At 45.0% G+C, this 19,910-nt stretch overlaps 1 protein-coding gene across 2 annotated transcripts in view; it reads left to right on the forward strand.

The window, feature by feature from the left end:
- The window catches only part of LOC115084894 (factor VIII intron 22 protein-like), an 87,934-nt gene that overhangs the window by 46,938 nt on the left and 21,086 nt on the right, over positions 1–19,910 (forward strand). Inside the window, exons 5-9 of one of the 2 annotated variants that reach the window (XM_029590286.1) lie at positions 9,674–9,742; positions 11,219–11,339; positions 12,757–12,849; positions 13,429–13,493; positions 13,757–13,838. In XM_029590286.1, coding sequence (XP_029446146.1) covers positions 9,674–9,742; positions 11,219–11,339; positions 12,757–12,849; positions 13,429–13,493; positions 13,757–13,838 — 430 coding nt within the window. The remainder of the gene's footprint in view (positions 1–9,673; positions 9,743–11,218; positions 11,340–12,756; positions 12,850–13,428; positions 13,494–13,756; positions 13,839–19,910) is intronic. The other variant, XM_029590287.1, reaches the window with a different exon arrangement.

Raw genomic sequence — 19,910 nt, forward strand, 5'->3', positions numbered from 1 at the left:
CATGTGGTGATGCATGCACGAGACTTTCACGTGACAGTCTCTGCTCCCAATGCCCCTCTGAAGGGGAGGGCGACTTGGGGAAAGATGCAGCAGCATCTGAGAGGCAAAGGAAGCACAAAGCAGGCGCAGGAGCGCCTCAGAAGGCCATGGACATTTTCTGCTAGGCGCGAGAATAGCAGCCATCTTTGCTTCGGCAGAAGACTCTTTAGAGCCTATGGTGAGGTCAGAGGATCTCCTCCCTCCATTGTCTCTGGCAAAACAGAGCCCTGTTGACAGGCAGGAGGCTAATTCTGATGAGGAGGGGGACCTCTTGTGGGATGAATCTGAGGATTCTTCAGTGGTTTTATCTGAGTTTGTGCTGCTTAATGCATAAAGTGTACTTGGCCAAGAAAGTAGCAGGGCGGAAGTCAGCTTGGTCCCTTGGACTGCAGCCTGGGAAAAGATTAGTTAGTCCAGATGAAGACTCGGAGTTCTCAGAGTAGTCCTGCTGTTAGCTGTCTCTCCAGATGCTGCTGCTGCAGCAGATACTAGCCCAGTTGTGGCAGAGTCAGATGAAGGGCTGGACCAGGTCCTTGTGGAAGGAGATAATTCTGAAGTGGTGCATCTCTTCCACAAGGAAGAACTGTGGCCCCGGATTCCCCATGTTCTAGATGAGTTGAGGATCAAGGTTCTCCAAGAGGAATCTGATCAGGGAGGGGTGGACCAAGTCATGGATGGCTCAAGGGGTCCAGCGAAGGCCTTTCTCTTCACAAATCAGTGAAAAAGGTAGTGGTCAGGGAATGGGACATTCCAGAGGCAGGCCTGAAGGTTGGACGTGCGATGGCTGTTGTATCTGTTCCTAGAAGACACACTTGAGCTTTTGACAATGCCAAAGGTGGATGTATCATTGTTGGCGGTCCCTAAGAAGACCACCATTCCTGTGGCTAGTTCAGCTGCGCTGAAGGATATGCAGGGCAGAAAATTGGAAACTAATCTCAAAAAGATTTTTGAGGTGACTGCGTTAGGCATATGGACTGCCATTTGCAGTAGTTTTATGCAGAGGGCTAGTCTGCACTGGGTATCTATGTCTAAGGCTAAACAGGGGACCGTCTGGAGGTGGCAGTGGCTTATGTGGCAGATGCATTTTATGACCTCATCAGAACTTCTTCAGGAATTATGTCAGTGGTCTCGGCCAGGTGTCTCCTTTGGCTAAGCAATTGGTTGGCGTATGTCTGGTACAAGTTGCGTTTGGGAGCATTGCCTTTTAAGGGAAAGCTCCTATTTGGAGAGGACTTGGAAGAGCTAGTAAAGTGACTTGGTGAGACCAAGGGGCATAGGTTGCCAGAGGATAAGCCAAAAGGAGGCAAGGGTTTCTTCTCGGGGTGTTCTCGGTTCTGGCCAAATAGGAGATTCTGGCAAAATAGGCCTCCGGCAGGAGCCCAGAGACAAGGGGCCGGAAGACAACAATCCTAGGGCCAGTCCTTTTGAGGGGGGCAGAAAACCAAACTGGGATGGCCTTAGCGAAGGTTCTGGTAGAGCTAAGCCCGCTCAATGAAGCAAGGCTGGTCCACTCCTCTGTCCCTCGATGGACCAGTGGGTCCTAAGTGTGATAAGAGATGGTTATTCGTTAGAATTTGCTCAGCCATTAAGAGACTAGTTCATGGTTTCCCCTTATGCCCCATTCGCCAAGAGGAAGATGGTCCAAGAGACCATAGATCATTTTCAGAGGATGGGAGCCATCGTTCCCGAGCCTACGGGGGAATGGAGATCAGATAGGTATTCCATATATTTCATGGTGCCCACAAAGGAAGGGTCCTTCCATCCGATTTTTGATTTGAAAAAAGATAAATGTGGCTCTCAGGGTCCCTCATTTTTGAATGAAGATTCTGCACTTGGTCATCACAGCAGTGTTCAAAGAAGAGTTTCTGGCTTCCCTTTATCAGACCGAGGCGTACCTGCACATAGCGATCCACCTGGACCACCAGTAATTCCTGAGGTTCATGATCCTCGGGAGGCATTTTCAATTTTGTGCCTTTCCTTTCGGATTGGATACAGCTCCACGTACTTTCACCAAGGTGATGATGATTGTGACGGCGGTGCTCAGAAAGAAGGGCGTACTGGTTCACCTGTATCTGGACGACTGGCTCATTCAGGCGAAGTTAGAAGTCCACTGTAGACAGGCTGTGTCTCAGGTGCTGCAGCAGTTGGAGTCCCTAGGATGGGTGGTGAATCTGGCAGAGTCATCTCACTTCTTCTTGGGGGCCATGTTTTGATAACAAGATAGGGAAGGTTTTTCTCACCAGTGATCACATGCTCAAACTGCAGACGCAGGATCGCAGTCTGTTAGATGCTACAATGCCCAGGGTCTGGGACTACCTTCAGGTTCTAGACTCTGTGGCATCGACTTTAGAGTTAGTTCCTTGGGCCTTTGTACACATGCAGCATCTACAGAAGTCTCTTCTTTCTTAGTGGGATCCATTGTTGGAGCAGTTCCATCTTCTGCTGCCCCTCTCGAGGGGGTCACCAGGTCCAGTCTTTCATGGTGGCTTGGTCATGCCCATCTGAGTCACAGAGTGGACTTGGATGTACTGGGATGAGTGGTAGTTACTACCAATGCCAGTCTCACCGGATGGGGTGCGGTGTTCCAGGGTCAGTCTGCCCAGGGGTAATGTCCAAGGATGAAGCATCCTGGTCTATCAATCGGTTAGCAATGAGGATGGTGTGTTTTCATTGCTTGCGTTTCTGCCTCTGTTATGCAATCGCCCGGTGCAAATCCTGTCAACAGAGCGACAATGGTGGCTCACATCATTCAGCAAGGGGGAACCAAGAGTCAGACGGTAGCCCAGGAGGCCTAGGAATTGTTTTACTAGGTGGAACAGCATCTGGTGGTTTTAGTGGCAACCCACATAGCCAAGATGGAGAACATTCAGACAGATTTTTCAATCTGCAGCAGCTGGACCCCAGAGAGTGGGAACTGCGGAGGAGGCAATGTGTCTTCTCCATCACAGGTGAAGCATTCCTCACCTGGACTTAATAGTGTCTCAGCAGAATGCAAGGTGCCTCACTTCTACAGTCACAGGAGGGAACATGGAGCAGAGGGAGCCGATGCCCTGGTTCTGCCTTAGCCCCGAGGGATTCTTCTTTACTTGTGCCCCCCATAGCTGCTAGTGGGCAAACTTCTACAGCGAATAGAAAATCATCCGGAAGAGGTGATTCTGGTAGCACCGGAGTAGCCATGATGGCCATGGTTTGTGGATCTGATCAATCTGGCAGTAGATGGGCTATTGCGGCTCGATCATCTACCAAAGCTTTTTCGTCAGAGTCCAGTATTTTCGGATAAGGCGGATCACTTTTGTCTCGTGGTTTGACTTTTGAAAGGAAGTGTTTGAGAGGGAAAGGATATTTGGATGATGTCATTTCCACCTTGCTAAAGGCCAGAAGGCTGTCCACATCATTGGCTTACATGAGGATCTGGAAGGTTTTTGAGTCCTGGTGAACAGATCATGGAGTGAAACCTACTCAGGCGGTGGCACACTTTTAACTGTTTTGCAAAGAGGGTTGATGAAAGGTTAAGCCTTTCTCTTTCAGGGTGCAAGTGGCAGCTTTGGGCTATCTGTGAAGCAAGGTGCATGGAGTGTCCTTAGCTGCTCATCTGGATGTGGTGCGATTTCTTCGGGGGGGTGGACGAAACATTTGCGTCCTCTGATGCAGAAAATATGTCCTTCCTGGAATCTTAACTTGGTCCTACGGCACCTTTTGAGCCTCTAAAGAGGGCGACTATGAAGGATCTTGCTCTTAATGTGGTCTTTCTAGTGGCAATTTGTGCGGCACAAAGAATTTCTGAACTTCAGGCATTGTCATGTAGAGAAACCTTTTTGAAGATCTCTGATTCCGCGGCGTACGGTACTCTCTTTTCTCCTGAAAGTTGTGATGACGTTCCATTTGAATCAGATGGTGGAGCTTCCGGCTTTCCCAAATTTGGACAGGTCAGCGCCGCACACGAGGGATCTGTGGTTCTTAGATGTAAGATGGGCTCTCTTATGTTACCTTGAAATCACCAATAACTTCTGAGTATCTGATCATCTTTTTGTGCTAAGAAGAGGCAGAAAGCCTCAAAGTTCACAATTGCGCGGTAGTTGAAGGAAGCTATAGGCTCAGCTTATATCTGTCAGGAGCGTCCTGTCCCTTGGGGTTGAGAGCTCATGCTACTCAGTCGCAGGCAGCTTCTTGGGCTCAGTGCCAGAAGGTGTCACCGCAGGAGATTTGTTAGGCAGCCACTTGGAAGGCGTTGTACACTTTCACCAGGCATTATCGCTTGGATGTCAAGGCTGCAGAGACCATGGGTTTTGGTGAGTGTGTTCCTCGAGCGGGACTCTCACAGTCCCACCCTAGTTATGGAAGCTTGGGTACATCCCAGGATTCTAGACTGATCTGGGTATGAACAGAAAGGGAAAATTAATTCTTACCTGCTAATTTCCATTCCTGGAATACCACAGATCAGTCCAGTCCCACCCTTGTTGAGAGTCCGCTCTTACTTCTTTTGTATATATGCTGAAAATTGCTTAGGATTTCAGGAATTCTGTTCCTATGGTTTGAAAAGATTTTTCCATTTCGGGGTTCTATTGTCCTCCTGCTCATTTTGGGAGTTTGTTCAATTACATTAGGGTTTTTATATGGTATGCATCTTGGCTTGGGTACAGGTCAATTCTGAGGAACTGCAGGTGGCACACCAGGTTATATGGCAGTGTCAGTAAAACTTTCTCTGTCTCCATCTGCTGGAAGGGAGGCAAAACCCAGGAGTCTGGACTGATCTGTGGTATTCTAGGAACGAAAATTAGCAGGTAAGAACCAATTTTCCTTTGAGTTCTTCTTAATAATTATTATATTATAATATATATATTTTTAATGTTTTTGGGTTTATTTTTCTTTTGCATGGTTTGTCTTTTATTAAAATAAATGGAAGTCATGTCTTTAGATATGACCTAAAACTAAATTGGCTGTCAGCCGTTCTGTCATTACAGTCTACCAAATTTTAACAAGCTACATGGTCTCTTCTGGTAGTTTTCTTTGCTTCCAGGCCTTTGCCACAGAGACTTCAGCAGCATGTTTTTTCCAACTTCCAACAGTATGACATCAAAAGAACATTGAGCAAAACATTAAATAAAAATACTGGGTAAGGGTGTATATGTCAAGATATGCTAGTTTTATCATTGGTTACGTTTCTAACAATAACCTAAATATTTCTTAGTCTTTAGACATCCTCCCACAAATGGAAAATCCTGCTAATTTGATCAGTTTTTATATTTATTACACATTTATGTGTCACCTGCTGCTAGGCTCTAGGCAATTTACAATTGTAACATTCATAATTAAAACAGCACAAAGACATAAAAACAATGTGCAAAATAAAACAGTTTTTCCAGCAGTGACTGGAGATCATTATTAATAACATGGAAGTGAGTAGGTGTTTGTTGTGCCCTGTATAGCAGTTTATTTGCATATTCGTTAATTGGTGCTAATTCTAGATGTTTTGGAGAAGGATTCTCAAGCTGCTTCCCATGTGTCACATGTAAATCCTGTTTTAAATCTTTAGACCAGGCTTTCCGTATGCAGAACCTAGAAGAGTTAAGTTTAGCCACCATAGGTTTATGAAAGTTAGAGACCAGTTTGCATTGAATATTAAGATGCAAATTAACTTCTCCATTTGTATATTTATTTTATTTGAAGGCAAGCAGTCATATCTAAGGATTAATTACTGGAGATAGGGCAAGTTAGTTTTTAACCTATCTGAATCTGTTCTAATAAAATCAGAATCTCCCTGGAATAGGACATTAAAGGCCATTATCATATCACTGTTCTGTATTCTAGAGAAGGGTCTGATCATTTTTAATTTTTGTGCTTGGCATTATTCTATCTGGAATGTGGTAGCCATGTTTTAATCTTTCAAATAACACATCCTGCTAAAAAGGATGTGGGCCAGTTTTGGAAGTCAAAAGACAACAAAATCCGGAATGCTCAACACCCTCCATTTAGACTCAGCCAGTGCTTGACATTGCTATGTTGCACCTACATTGTATCTCTCCTATCACTACTGCCCAGCGGTAAAGTTTCGAATTAGGTAAACCAATACCCCAATCTCCCCACCCCTTTCAGTTCAGGAACCATCAGTGTTTTCGTACTTGCACTGGACTTTTAACTTTGTCTTGTCTAGAAACGAATTTTCATGTTCATTTGCTCAAAGAAAGAATTCAATAAAATATTCATGGTTTTTAATTGTTTATTGAAACTTCATAAGAGTACAAAACAATGTATTATATAGGCACTGAACAATATAAAAGGCTGATGTAGAAGGCCAGCCAATAAAATTACTGGAGATTCTGCTGAAGGAAAGATTAGTGAACTATCTTCAATTCTGTGGGTTTCGGGGTCCGAGGCAACATGGTTTTACCAGAGGAAGGTTGTGTCAAACAGATTGATTTTGTGGCTAGAGATTTAGATCAAAAGACGAGCCCTTGATTTGGATTTCAGCAAAGCTTATGATATAGTCTTCAATAAGAGGCTCATGAATAAAATAAGCAGCCTAGAATTGAATCTTGAGGTGGCAGAATGGTTTAGAAATTGATTGATGTACAGATAATAGCAGGTTGTGGTAAATGGAACTCACTCTGAGGAGAGAAGGGGTGATAAGTGGAGTGTCTTAGGGAATGGGGCTGGTTTTGTTCAATATCTTTGTGAGTGCTACCACATTTCAGTTTCCCCAGCTCTTCCCATACATTTTCTTCTGTAAGTGGAGTAGATGTAACTCCATTTACAGAAGAAAATGTATGGGAAGAGCTGGGGAAACTGAAAGTAGACAAAGCCATGGGACCTGATGAGGTTCATCCCAGGATACTGAGGGAGCTCAGAGATGTGCTGGCGGGTCCGCTGTGTGACCTGTTCAATAGATCCCTAGAAATGGGAGTGGTGCCGAGTGATTGGAGAAGAGCGGTGGTGGTTCCGCTTCACAAGAGTGGGAACAGAGAGGAGGCTGGTAACTACAGACCGGTTAGCCTCACTTCGGTGGTGGGAAAAGTAATGGAGTCATTGTTGAAAGAGAGAATAGTGAACTATCTACAGTCGGGAGAATTGCTGGACCAGAGGCAGCATGGATTCACCAGGGGAAGATCCTGTCAGACAAATCTGATTGACTTTTTTGACTGGGTAACCAAGGAATTGGATCGAGGAAGAGCACTCGATGTCATCTACTTGGATTTCAGCAAAGCTTTTGATACGGTCCCACACAGGAGACTGGTGAATAAAATGAGAAGCTTAGGAGTGAGTGCCGAGGTGGTGACCTGGATTGCAAACTGGTTGACGGACAGAAGACAATGTGTGATGGTAAATGGAACTCTCTCTGAAGAGAGGGAGGTTTTAAGTGGTGTACCACAAGGATCGGTGTTGGGACCAGTCCTGTTCAATATATTTGTGAGCGACATTGCGGACGGGATAGAAGGTAAGGTTTGTCTTTTTGCGGATGACACTAAGATCTGCAACAGAGTGGACACGCTGGAAGGAGTGGAGAGAATGAGACGGGATTTAAGGAAGCTGGAAGAGTGGTCGAAGATATGGCAGCTGAGATTCAATGCCAAGAAGTGCAGAGTCATGCATATGGGGAGTGGAAACCCGAATGAACTGTATTCGTTGGGGGGAGAAGGGCTGATGTGCACGGAGCAGGAGAGAGACCTTGGGGTGATAGTGTCTAACGATATGAAGTCTGCGAAACAATGCCACAAGGCGATAGCAAAAGCCAGAAGAATGCTGGGCTGCATAGAGAGAGGAATATCGAGTAAGAAAAGGGAAGTGATTATCCCCTTGTACAGGTCCTTGGTGAGGCCTCACCTGGAGTACTGTGTTCAGTTCTGGAAACCGAATCTACAAAGAGACAAGGACAAGATGGAGGCGGTACAGAGAAGGGCGACCAGGAAGGTGGAGGGTCTTCATCGGATGACGTACGTGGAGAGATTGAAGAATCTAAATATGTACTCCCTGGAGGAAAGGAGGAGCAGGGGTGATATGATTCAGACTTTCAGATACTTGAAAAACTTTAATGATCCAAAGACAACGACAAACCTTTTCCATCGGAAAAAAATCAGCAGAACCAGAGGTCACGAGCTGAGGCTCCAGGGAGGAAGACTAAGAACCAATGTCAGGAAGTATTTCTTCACGGAAAGGGTGGTGGATGCCTGGAATGCCCTTCCGGAGAAAGTGGTAAAGTCTAAAACTGTGAACGACTTCAAAGGGGCATGGGATAAACACTGTGGATCCATCAAGTCTAGAGGGCGAGAATAAAGAGGAGGCAGCAAAACACTGCACGGAGCGGCAGTTGCCACAGAGGCATTCACGGAGCGGGATGCCAGTGGCCAGTAGTTGGTGTTCCACCTTCACGGAGCGGAAGGATGGAGGGCCGCTATCTCCAAAAAAAACAAAAAACAAAAAAAAACAAACAAAAAAATAAAAACAGGGGTGGGTAAGAGTATGGGGTAAGGGTGTGGCCTACATGTTACAGCAGTTGCTACCCCTAATTGAGCTGGACGTTCACTTGGATGCAGATACGGCGCTGCTCTCTAAATTGGTGGAGGGGAATTAGGGCTGGAGGGTACTAGAAGCCAATAGTAACAGGTGGGAGAGAAAAAAAGGGGAAAAAAATGGACAAAGTGCGTAGCTTGCTGGGCAGACTAGATGGGCCGTTTGGTCTTTTTCTGCCGTCATTTCTATGTTTCTATGTAGAGGGATTAGAAGGAAAAGTTTGTCTTTTTTTAGATGCCCCTAAGATCTACAACAGAATGGACACCCCTGAAGGAGTAGAGAGATGAGAAGTGATGTAAGCTCGAGGAGTGGTCGAAGATTTGGCGGCTAGGATTCAATGCCAAGAAGTGCAGAGTCATTCATTGGAGTGCAGTAATGCAAAGGAGCCGTATGTGATGGGAGCGAGAGACTGATGTGATGGACTGCTAAAGAGATCTCGGGGTGATAGTGTTTGATGATCTGCAGGGCAGCAAAGCAATGGCACAAGGTGGTGACTCAAGCAGATAGAGAGGCAAAACAAGCAAGGAAAAGGAGGTGATAATGCCCCTGTACAGGTCATCTGTGAGGCATAACCTGGAGTTCTGTGTTTGGTTTTGGAGACCATATTCAAAAAGATAGGGATGGAATAGAAACCATCTAGGGAAAGGCAAAATGGTGTTGTGTCTGTGCTGAAAGACTTATGAGATGAGGTTTCAGGACCTAAATATGTATACCTTTGAGGAGGGACGAGACAGGGGAGATATGATACAGACTTTTAAATCTGTCATCATTTACTGTGTTACTATGTTCATAAATCAAGCTCTGATTAGCATTTCCATTTGTCATGTCTGGCTTCACCTTACTTTGCAAGCATAAGACCATAGCAAATGCAGTTCCATGTATATTTCCATGAGATTTCTTGAACTACTCCCCGCCCCCCCCCCCCCCCCCCCATCTCTTTTTTTTTTTTTTATCGTGGCGTATGGTGAGGAGCATCAATTATGACTAAACTTCTTACTGTAGGAGTGCACTTAGCAATGTGTACCTCTTCCCTGGGATACCTGTATGTAAGCTGTAGCCAGTGTTTATGTGGGACCACTTTCTCCCTGTTTTCATTCTAAGACATTTATACCTATGTTTCTTTTCCTAGGTTTATATTGAACTTAACCAGCCTGTAATGGCAGCAAGCCTGTGCTTAGAATTGGGAAATGCCCTGAAGGTACGAATGGGGCATGCTTTCTTTTTTTAAAAATCCACCACTGCAATATCTCTATCCCTGCTGCTCATCTGTGAATTATTGTCCACAGTGTCTGGTACTTGCCCTATTTCTTTCATACCTAGTGCAAATACTGCAGCAACTCATTTTTGTGGCGAGAGCAAGATGCTGCTTTTGCTTCATGAGCTATTTTGAATGATGCCCTTTGATTGAACACTAATAGGCTGAGCTGAGCCATTCATCAGTTGCAAAAGCTTTTTCACCATCACTTTTGGTCCCTGTCAATCAAAGGAGCAAGAACTCCACTGAAAATGCAGAAGAGCGACTATTTCATGGTATTACTGTGTTTTTTCTTACTGCTGTATCTTCAATCATTCCATCTTCCTCTGGTTCCTGATGCAATCTCTGCCCATCTCCCACTATTTGCTTTGTGGCAAGATAGCCTTTGTGGTTTGGCTGGTGTATTCTTGTAAGGCCTTGATTGCAATAGCACAACCAAATCAGGATGCCAAAAAGTTAGTTTCCTTAAGAGAGAAGGTACTTTTTTCTCTTTCTCTTTCCAAGCTCTGTGATCCCTTCATAGATGCCTGACTAGCTATGAAGGGATTTTTTTGTGGCAAAATTACAGTGTTGTTTACTGTGACCTTTTTATAGGATCGTTTCTGCAGGCCGGGCCTACCAAGTGGGGTATCTTCTTAGACTTGAGTGAACTATATCAAGCAGGGATTGCCCTGAACATGGTTATGAAGCCAGTGCCTCCATCTTAGGTTTGGCCGGTCTTAGCCTGTGTCTGCAAAACCTGTAAGGTTTCTGTTTTTAGACATTTATGATTTGTAAATTTAGGTGTTTATTTTCCAGCTAATTAGGGGTTCTTTGAGGATACAAAAATTTTGACTTTTTGTGGTGCAGGTACTATTGCTAGATACCTTTTCCTGGTTGAATCAGATACATACATTTTCATAGCACAGATACACTGCCATAACTAAACAATACTCACATTCTTCCCAGTAACATGCACAGCACATGCCCCCTCCATTCCATACAATCTCAGCCCCATCAGCCTGCCCTTATCACTCTCAAACTTCCCACCCTTGCTCATTCTGTCTTCTTTCCACCAGCTCTGATGCTCACTGTTGGAAAGAACAGAAACTTGCGCAGCTGAGGTATCAGCATCGAAAAGGTACAAAAACAGAGTAGTGGATCCAATACAGGCAGAGGGAAGGATGAGAGAGTAGTAAGGACAGTGATGTTTTTCTGATGTTTATCCAATAAACCTTTCCCCTCTTTTTTTTTTTTTTTTTTTTTTGTTTTTGCATTGTTGGTGCTTTATCATTGTTTGGTTAAAACCTAAAAACAGAAGCCCTAATTATATATTCCCTTTAATAGAGGCTCCTTGCTCTGTGTAGTTCATGCCTTTTATGTTTGCTTTCTATCACCTTGCTCTATGACCCAACATCTTTCTCTTTGTTGTCTTGCCAGGAGATGAATAAGCTGGGAGAAGCAGTGGTGTATTTTCAGAGAGCTGCAGAGCTGCAGTCTCAGGTCCCTATTGAGTGCTTACTGTCTCTGGGATACGTGGCTTCCTGCAAGTTAATGACACGTAAGTAGCAGCATGATCCAGTCCTTAAAATACAGGTGTAGTAGAGAAAGTTTACATTTGTATTCCTACTGTTGTTTAGAAATGTCCTGCACCTCTCACTGTGTTGCTAAGAATGCTACACATTGAGTATAATTTCATGTAACTACATCTAATTCAAGAGCAATTGGTTTACTGAATGAAGTCAATTTTCCAAAACTGAAACTTCCTGATTTTTATTTTTAATTTGCATTAACCAAAGTAAAGGCATTTCTGGCAAAAGGAAAAAAAAACCAAACCAATCTAGAGCACTATTATGTGTGGGGTCAGCAACCTAGTTTGTTAAAATTCCCGAGGCTGTACTGTTTTCTCCTCTCTCTGATTTTCAAGCTTTGTTTGCGTGAGTGCTAGATTCTACATTCCTGATATTAATGCTGAGAGATAAGACATAAAAAAGCAAAAGCAGAAAACTGATATTGGTGTGACAGTGGTTGGATTGTGCAAAAGGCATAATGTTCATGCAAATTTTGATCTGAGTGACATTAGTATATTTACGTCTACATAAAGGGGTAGATTTTAAAAGAAGCGCGATCAGCCTACTTTTGCTTGCGCATCAGACTCAAGCAAAAGTACGCTGGATTTTAGTAGATACGCGCGGAGCCGCGCGTATCCACTAAAATCCTGGATCGGCGCGCGCAAGGCTATCGATTTTGTATAGCCTGCGCGCGCCGAGCCGCGCTGCCTCCCCCCGTTCCCTCCAAGGCCGCTCCGAAATCGGAGCGGCCTTGGAGGGAACTTTCCTTTGCCCTCCCCCCACCTTCCCCTCCCTTCCCCTACCTAACCCACCCGCCCGGCCCTGTCTACACCCCCCCCTTACCTTTGTCGGGGGATTTACGCCTCCCGGAGGGAGACGTAAATCCCCGCACGCCAGCGGGCCTGCTGCGCGCCGGGCCGCGACCTGGGGGCGGGTACGGAGGGCGCGGCCATGCCCCGGGGCCGTAGCCACGCCCCGTACCTACCCCCAAAACGCTGCCGACACGCCCCCGGAACGCCGCGACGACCGGGCCCGCCCCCCGACACGCCCCCGACACGCCCCCCTCCGAGAACCCCGGGACTTACGCGAGTCCCGGGGCTCTGCGCGCGCCGGGAGGCCTATGTAAAATAGGCTTCCCGGCGCGCAGGGCCCTGCTCGCCTAAATCCGCCCGGTTTTGGGCGGATTTAGGCGAGCAGGGCTCTGAAAATCTACCCCAAAGTGCTCTGTTGAATTTGATAGTTTTTGTGTGGATCAGGCCATAGAGACCTAATGAACTGACATTAAGAATTTGAAACAAAACTGAATTGACATGTCTGGGCTGGCATAGATGGAGGGGGTCAAAGTTAAATGTAATGTGAGCACCTCCATGCATTTTGTAAATTACTTTTGCTGTTCTTTGAATGCAGGGGATTATGATGGTGCACTGGCAGTGTTTACAGAAATGCAGTTGTTGGCTCAGGAGAAAGGATTGCACACATCTGGTAGTAACACCCCTGTAGGTAAGCAGTGATCTGGATGACTTCAGAATGTATGATCTGTCAGAGAGAGCAGAGACTAGTTGCTGGCATTTTGCAGGGTTCACTCTTCAGATGTGATATAGGATTTATACATTTTACCATGACTTGCCTTTTCTAAGCCTTAGACTAATGGAGTTGGAAATGTTCTTAACTTCACTTATTGCCACATTGATAGGGATCATGATCGAAGAGCAAAAGCTATTGATTAGCTAGAAATTTGTGTCTCATTTTTTCCCCACCACCTCCCTGCAATCCAAATATGGTAGCAACAGTCTTTCAGCTTCCTCTGCAGCCTGGCACCTGTGCCCTTATATAGCTCATGTGTATTGCTGTTGCATGATAACTAACTCAGGGGTAGAAAATTCTCAGGTGCTGTGGTCCTTGTCTCATACCCAAAGAGAGCCACATCTGTATCTTGGGCCCAGGAGGAACCACTGCTACTGCATCCTGAGGCTGCTTTATGCTAGCACAGAAGAGAGGGGAGATAAAATGAAATACATTTAAAACAAAGCAAGAAAAAAAAAACATGCCTTTGTCATCAATCTATGTCTTTCTTTCCAGGAGCTTTCCTGGATGTCATTGTGAAGTGTGAAGTTTCTCGAGTGCTCCTTCTCATGCTGCTACAGGTAAGGGACTTGTTCACTCCCATGTGATACACTCAGAAAAGGGATTCTGTATATGAAAGGCCATCTCCAGAAGCTTTCCTGCCAACCAGAAGTCAGTTTAGTGTATGTGCGTGGCAGGGGAAAAGGGTGTTTACTGCATGAGATGATAGAAAAATGTTTCATTTGCCCTTTCGGTAAGAAGCAATGTAATTCAGCCACCTAAGCTAGAAAGTTCATGTTCCTGAACCATTTTCCTTAGTTATAGCAATGTGCTTTTCTTCCAGCCACCACCTCAAAAGCTGCTGCCAGAGCATGCCCAGACACTGGAAAAATATGATTGGGAAGCTTTTGATAGTCACAGCCATGGTAAGCCCACAAAGCAACAGCTAAATAAAGATGTCATGTGTGTGTGTGTACATATATATATATGTACATATAGTATGTTAGAACTAGGCTTTGGACAAAAATAATATATGGGTACCTAAAAACAGAATGTCCACCAATAAACCCTGTAAGAAACTAAGTAACTCCACTAATATCTTACAGGCTGATACATAATTAATACAATTAATTATGTTAACCTGCCCTTGGACGCGCGTTTTCCCTTACCCCTTATTCAGTAAGGGGCGGAAAACGCGCATCCAACCTGCAGCACCTAATAGCACCCTCAGCATGCAAATGCATGTTGATGGCCCTATTAGGTATGCCCGCGCGATACAGAAAGTAAAATTTGCAGCCAAGCCGCACATTTTACTTTAAGAAATTAGTTTCTGCCGGCACCGGGAAAGTGCACAGAAAAGCAGTAAAAAGAGTAAAAAAAAGCAGTAAAAGAAGAGTAAAAAAAGTAAAAAAAAATTTTAAATGGGCCGGTGGCTGTCGGGCCGAAAACCGGACGCTCAATTTTGCCGGCGTCCGGTTTCCGAGCCCATGGCTGTCAGCGGGTTTGAGAACAGACACTGGCAAAATTGAGCGTCGGCTGTCAAACCTGCTGACAGCCGCCGCTCCGGGTCAAAAGGAGGCGCTAGGGACGCGCTAGTGTCCCTAGCACCTCCTTTTGCCCATTTCTACCGCACCACCTAATTTAAATACAGAATCGCGCGCACAGGCGAGTGGCCGGTGTGCGTGCCAGGAGAGCGGGCGTTCGTCCACTCTCCCAAGGACTTTACTGAATCGGCCCGTCAGTTAATATGAAAAATTCTTGTTATTGCAAGCTTTATTACACAATATGGTACTATTTCTCTCCTTTACCTCAAACTCTAAGTTCCTACTAAGTTAGCCATGTTATTTATACCCAGTCGTTGGATGTAATTGTATATTTGTTTAATTGTTCAATCTGTTTGATGTAATTTTCTGTTCCTTGTTCTGTGTAAACCGAAGTGGTATGCACTAGTGCATGAACTCCGGTATATAAAAGCCTTTAAATAAATAAATAAATATACCAAAAGATAAAATGACACAACACATATATTGATCACATATCCTAATCACTCATTCCTCACTCACACCGCTTCTAAAACTACTTAATGTTATGCTTTTGTAGCATGTATAGAAACCAACATTGCCAAAATATATACAAGTTGCTTTCAGTGAATTAATTTCAATTAGGCTTAACTTCAAAAAGTTACTTTGTGAATAGCAGAAAATCACATAAAAGGCACCTTCATTCAAAAGGATACAATTGAATCACAGTCCATAAAAAAAAGATACTTTGTGAATATTACACAGAAGTGTTGTATAGAGACCTAATATTTCTCTATCACCTCATATAGACTCCAGAAATTATCTGTGACCTGTATTGTATTCCTTTCAGTCAAATGCTTTTAAGATTATAGCTATAACTTTGCACTTGTAAGAGGGGATAGATATAGAAATGTTGTAGAACCATGTGGCCTTGCACCTTGTAACCAAAGTTTATCTGCTTGGTGCATGTAACACTCACTGCAGAATGATAACATATTGCAGCAGAAATGGTAGTTCCCTGTACGTACCCGGATCAGTCCATTCATCTGGTTTTGCCTCACCTCCAGCAGATGGAGACAGAGATGTTTTTCAAAACAACCCTGCCATATATACCAAGGTGCCATCCACAGTCCCTCAGTCTTACTCTGTCTCCAGCAGATGGCGGAGGTGCAAAACCCTCAGTCTCTTTTGATCCCCTGATTGCTGTAAGTTGATAGAGCAGGAGTGTAGTTAAGGTTTAGATTTACAATTAGGGAGCTGTATCTTTAAGTTTAAAAAAATAAAAAAAGTTCAAAACAGAAAGTAAATCCCGTTACCGTCAGCGGTTCTGTGAGCCTCCCAGGGGGATTGCTAGGTCCTGAGGGGGGGCCACCCCCCCTAGTCGAGGTCTCTGCTAAGGGTTGAGGACCCTGCCCTTGGAGTTTTCAGCAGCACTGGCCCATTTTGTGGAATTGGCTTGGTCCTCGGCCTCCTCTTAGGCTAATATGTGGCGCTATTCATATTTTTTGGCTGAGGACACGCGTTTTCAGGAGTTTCTTAGGGGCCCGGTGGGCTGAATATTCTCATCTAAATTGGGAACATGTCTCAGATCCAATATTATTTTGGTGTGCGGGTAAAGCAGTAATTCGTGGGGATATCATCTCATTTCTATCCCACCGCCGGAAAATGTTAGATAAAAGAATACTGGTCTTGATGATCCAGTTCCACAAGGCTAAGCGAGCCTTCATCCACGCCCATTCACCGGCCAACTGGGAACGTATGCTCGCGGTCCAAGCGGCGCTGAATACTCTGCTCCACCAAAGAGCAAAAAAGTGTGTGCTAAATTACCAATGCCGCTTGTTCCAACATGGCACCAAGGTGGGGAAACTGATGGCTAACTTGGTTCGCACAGCCCGCCACTCCCGACATTTTGCAGCCTTGCAAGGTCGGGCAGGGACTCTTGCCACGACCACACCTGCAATTTTGGATATTTTTCGCCAATTTTACTCGACTCTGTACTCTTCCGATGGAACTCGGGTGCAGGAGGCAGATAGTGTTCTCTCTAGCATGACTCTTCCCAGTTTAACACCTGACCAATTAACCCGTCTGCAGGAACCCATTACCATTATACATTCTAAATATCTTGCCCCTGCTGCTCCAAATGAAGGACAAACTACAGAGTTGAAGGGATTTGCCGCTTTCACTGGGGGGCCGAATTAACTTGTTTAAAATGGTTTTACTTCCCAAATGGTTGTACATGCTTCAGACTTTGCCCCTTCTCATTAAACAGAAGGACTTGAGGGTCTTGGACACGTTACTCCGTAAGTTTTTTTTGAGGGGTAAACTTCCCCGTATAGCTTTGAAATGGCTTCATGGGAGATGGGGACGTGGGGGCATGGGCATACCCGATCTTGGCCTCTATTATTTAGCTAGCAATTTATGTATTGTTAGGGGGTGGTTACTGGGCTCTTCGACATACACACATATCCAAGCGGACCAAACGATGGTGGCACCATTAGATCTTAAATTTGTTCTTCTCGCACTGACTCCACAGCTTCCCGACACATTAAGAAAAAATAGTCTACTCGAACCTATTCGGCGAGCTTGGCAGAGATTGTGGGCATTCCTCCCCTCACAGTGTATCTTCTCCCGTTTGAAGGAGAATTTGCAGTTTATGCCGGTGTCCCACTCTGCAGCGTTTTGCTACTGGGCGCTGCAGGGCATCACGATGTTGGGGAATGTTCTGGACATTGAGGGGACGTTTCTTTCATTTCCACACCTCCAGGATATGTATGGGTTAAGACAAAACCAGGTCTTTCAATATTTACAGTTGCAACATTATGTTCATTCGCTGCCGGTAAATAGTAAGGCCCATCGGCTTTCAAAGCAGTGAATAAGCTGCTACAGTTGGAAAAAACGACCAAAATGACATTGGCAGGGCTGAATAGTGGTTAATGACCCCGCGATTATGCTGGCAGAGAGATGGAACCGAGACGGGATATTCGGGGTGACCCCAGCCATGCTGACGTGCAGCTTTCGCTTGATACCCAGAGTGTCTGGTAGTATGAGTATTAGGGAAATGCAGTACAAATTCTTATGGAGGGCTTATTTATCACCCCATATGTTATTTAAAGCACAGTTAAGGGCTTCCGACCAGTGTGAAAAGTGTTTGGCTACCGCCTGTGCTCTATCTCACGCTTTTTGAAGTTGTCCGAAGATCCGCCTATTTTGGACCAAGATCGTTAGATATTTGGAGGCTTTAATGGATATCCAGGTTCCGTTCTGTCAGTTTTGTTGTTCGGCTGTATACCTTCCTCTGTAATAAGGGGATTCGATTCTCACTTGCTCCTTATCAAAGCCTGTCAGGTGGGGAAAAGAATGATTTTACTTCAGTGGCGTTCTTCTGAAACTCCCTTATATTGGATGTGGCGAAATGCTTTTCATAAACTGCTGGAAATGGAGTGTCTGGCCTTGAGATCGTCACCACTACATTGCTGGAAATTTTTGAAGATATGGAATGCCTATATACAATCACTATCCCATAAAGGGCAGAGTCTGATTTTGAACGATTGAAGGGGAACTTTCCACATCTTGGTTCAGTTAGAACTGGGAGTTCTGGGATTACAGGGGGATTGGGATTTGTCACCCATGAGGGGAGTCGAGAATCCAGGAGGGTGGGGAGGGGGGAGGGAGGTGAGGGGCAGGGTAGGGGGTAGAGGTGGGGGGAAGGGGGAATACAGTGCGGTTATTAACAAGCTAAAGTTTAATGTCAGTGCCAAAGTGTTTTTGGGCTGTGGAAGTATCCACACAGCCTGGATGAAGTGTATTTGGTTTTTGCTCAATAAAAACTGTTTGAACATAAATATAGAAACATAGAAATGACGGCAGAAGAATTTATTTATTTATTTATTTTTAATTTTTATATACCGAAGTTCTTGTGGGAATTACAAATCACTCCGGTTTACATAAAACGATGAACTGCCCAACAGCGGATGGGGGCTTTACATAGAACTGTAGAACATAAGGAACAATAAAACCGGATGTCAATTTAACATAGTAATAATAAATATAATATAATATAATATGTATATACAATTTAACTATTTAACGTAGTAGAGATGACCTGTCAGAAGAAGACCAAACAGCCCATCCAGTCTGCCCAGCAAGCTACGCACTTTATCCATTTTTTTCCCTTTTTCTCTCTCCCACCTGTTACTATTGGCTTCCAGTATCCTCCAGCCCTAATTCCCCTCCTCCCCACCACCAATGTAGAGAGCAGCGCCGTATCTGCATCCAAGTGAACATCCAGCTCAATTAGGGGTAGCAACCGCTGTAACAAGCAGGCCACACCCCTGCCCCATACTCTTACCCACCCCTGTTTTGTTTTTTTTTTGTTTGGGTTTTTTTTGTTTTTTGTTTTTTTTTGGAGATGGCAGCCCTCCATCCTTCCGCTCCGTGAAGGTGGAACACCAACCACTGGCATCCCGCTCCGTGAATGCCTCTGTGGCTACTGCCGCTCCGTGCAGTGTTTTGCTGCCTCCTCTTTATTCACGCCCTCTAGACTTGATGGATCCACAGTGTTTATCCCACGCCCCTTTGAAGTCCTTCACAGTTTTAGACTTCACCACTTCCTCCGGAGGGCATTACAGGCATCCACCACCCTTTCTGTGAAGAAATACTTACTGACATTGGTTCTTAGTCTTCCTCCCTGGAGTCTCCGCTCGTAACCTCTGGTTCTGCTGATTTTTTTTCTGATGGAAAAGGTTTGTCGTCTTTGGATCATTAAAGTTTTTCAAGTATCTGAAAGCCTGAATCATATCACCCTGCTCCTCCTTTCCTCCAGGGAGTACATATTTAGATTCTTCAATCTCTCCTCGTATGTCATCCGATGAAGACCCTCCACCTTCCTGGTCGCTTCCATCTTGTCTTTGTCTCTTTGTAGATACGGTCTCCAGAACTGAACACAGTACTCCAGGTGAGGCCTCACCAAGGACCTGTACAAGGGGATAATCACTTCCCTTTTCTTACTCGATATTCCTCTCTCTATGCAGCCCAGCATTCTTCTTGCTTTTGCTATCGCCTTGTGGCATTGTTTCGCAGACTTCATATCATTAGACACTATCACCCCAAGGTCTCTCTCCTGCTCTGTGCACATCAGCCTTCCCCCCTCCCCCCCCCTCCCCCCCATCGAATATAGTTCATTCGGATTTCCACTCCCTATATGCATGACTTTGCACTTCTTGGCATTGAATCTCAGCTGCCATATCTTCGACCACTCTTCCAGTTTCCTTAAATCCCGTCTCATTCTCTCCATTCCTTCCGGTGTGTCCACTCTGTTGCAGATCTTAGTGTCATCCGCAAAAAGACAAACCTTACCTTCTATCCCGTCCGCAATGTCACTCACAAAGATATTGAACAGGACCGGTCCCAACACCGATCCTTGCAGTACACCACTTAAAACCGCTCTCTCTTCAGAGAAAGTTCCATTTACCATCACAC

The sequence above is a fragment of the Rhinatrema bivittatum genome, chromosome 2 (assembly GCF_901001135.1).
Source record: "Rhinatrema bivittatum chromosome 2, aRhiBiv1.1, whole genome shotgun sequence".
NCBI classification, from domain to species: domain Eukaryota; kingdom Metazoa; phylum Chordata; class Amphibia; order Gymnophiona; family Rhinatrematidae; genus Rhinatrema; species Rhinatrema bivittatum.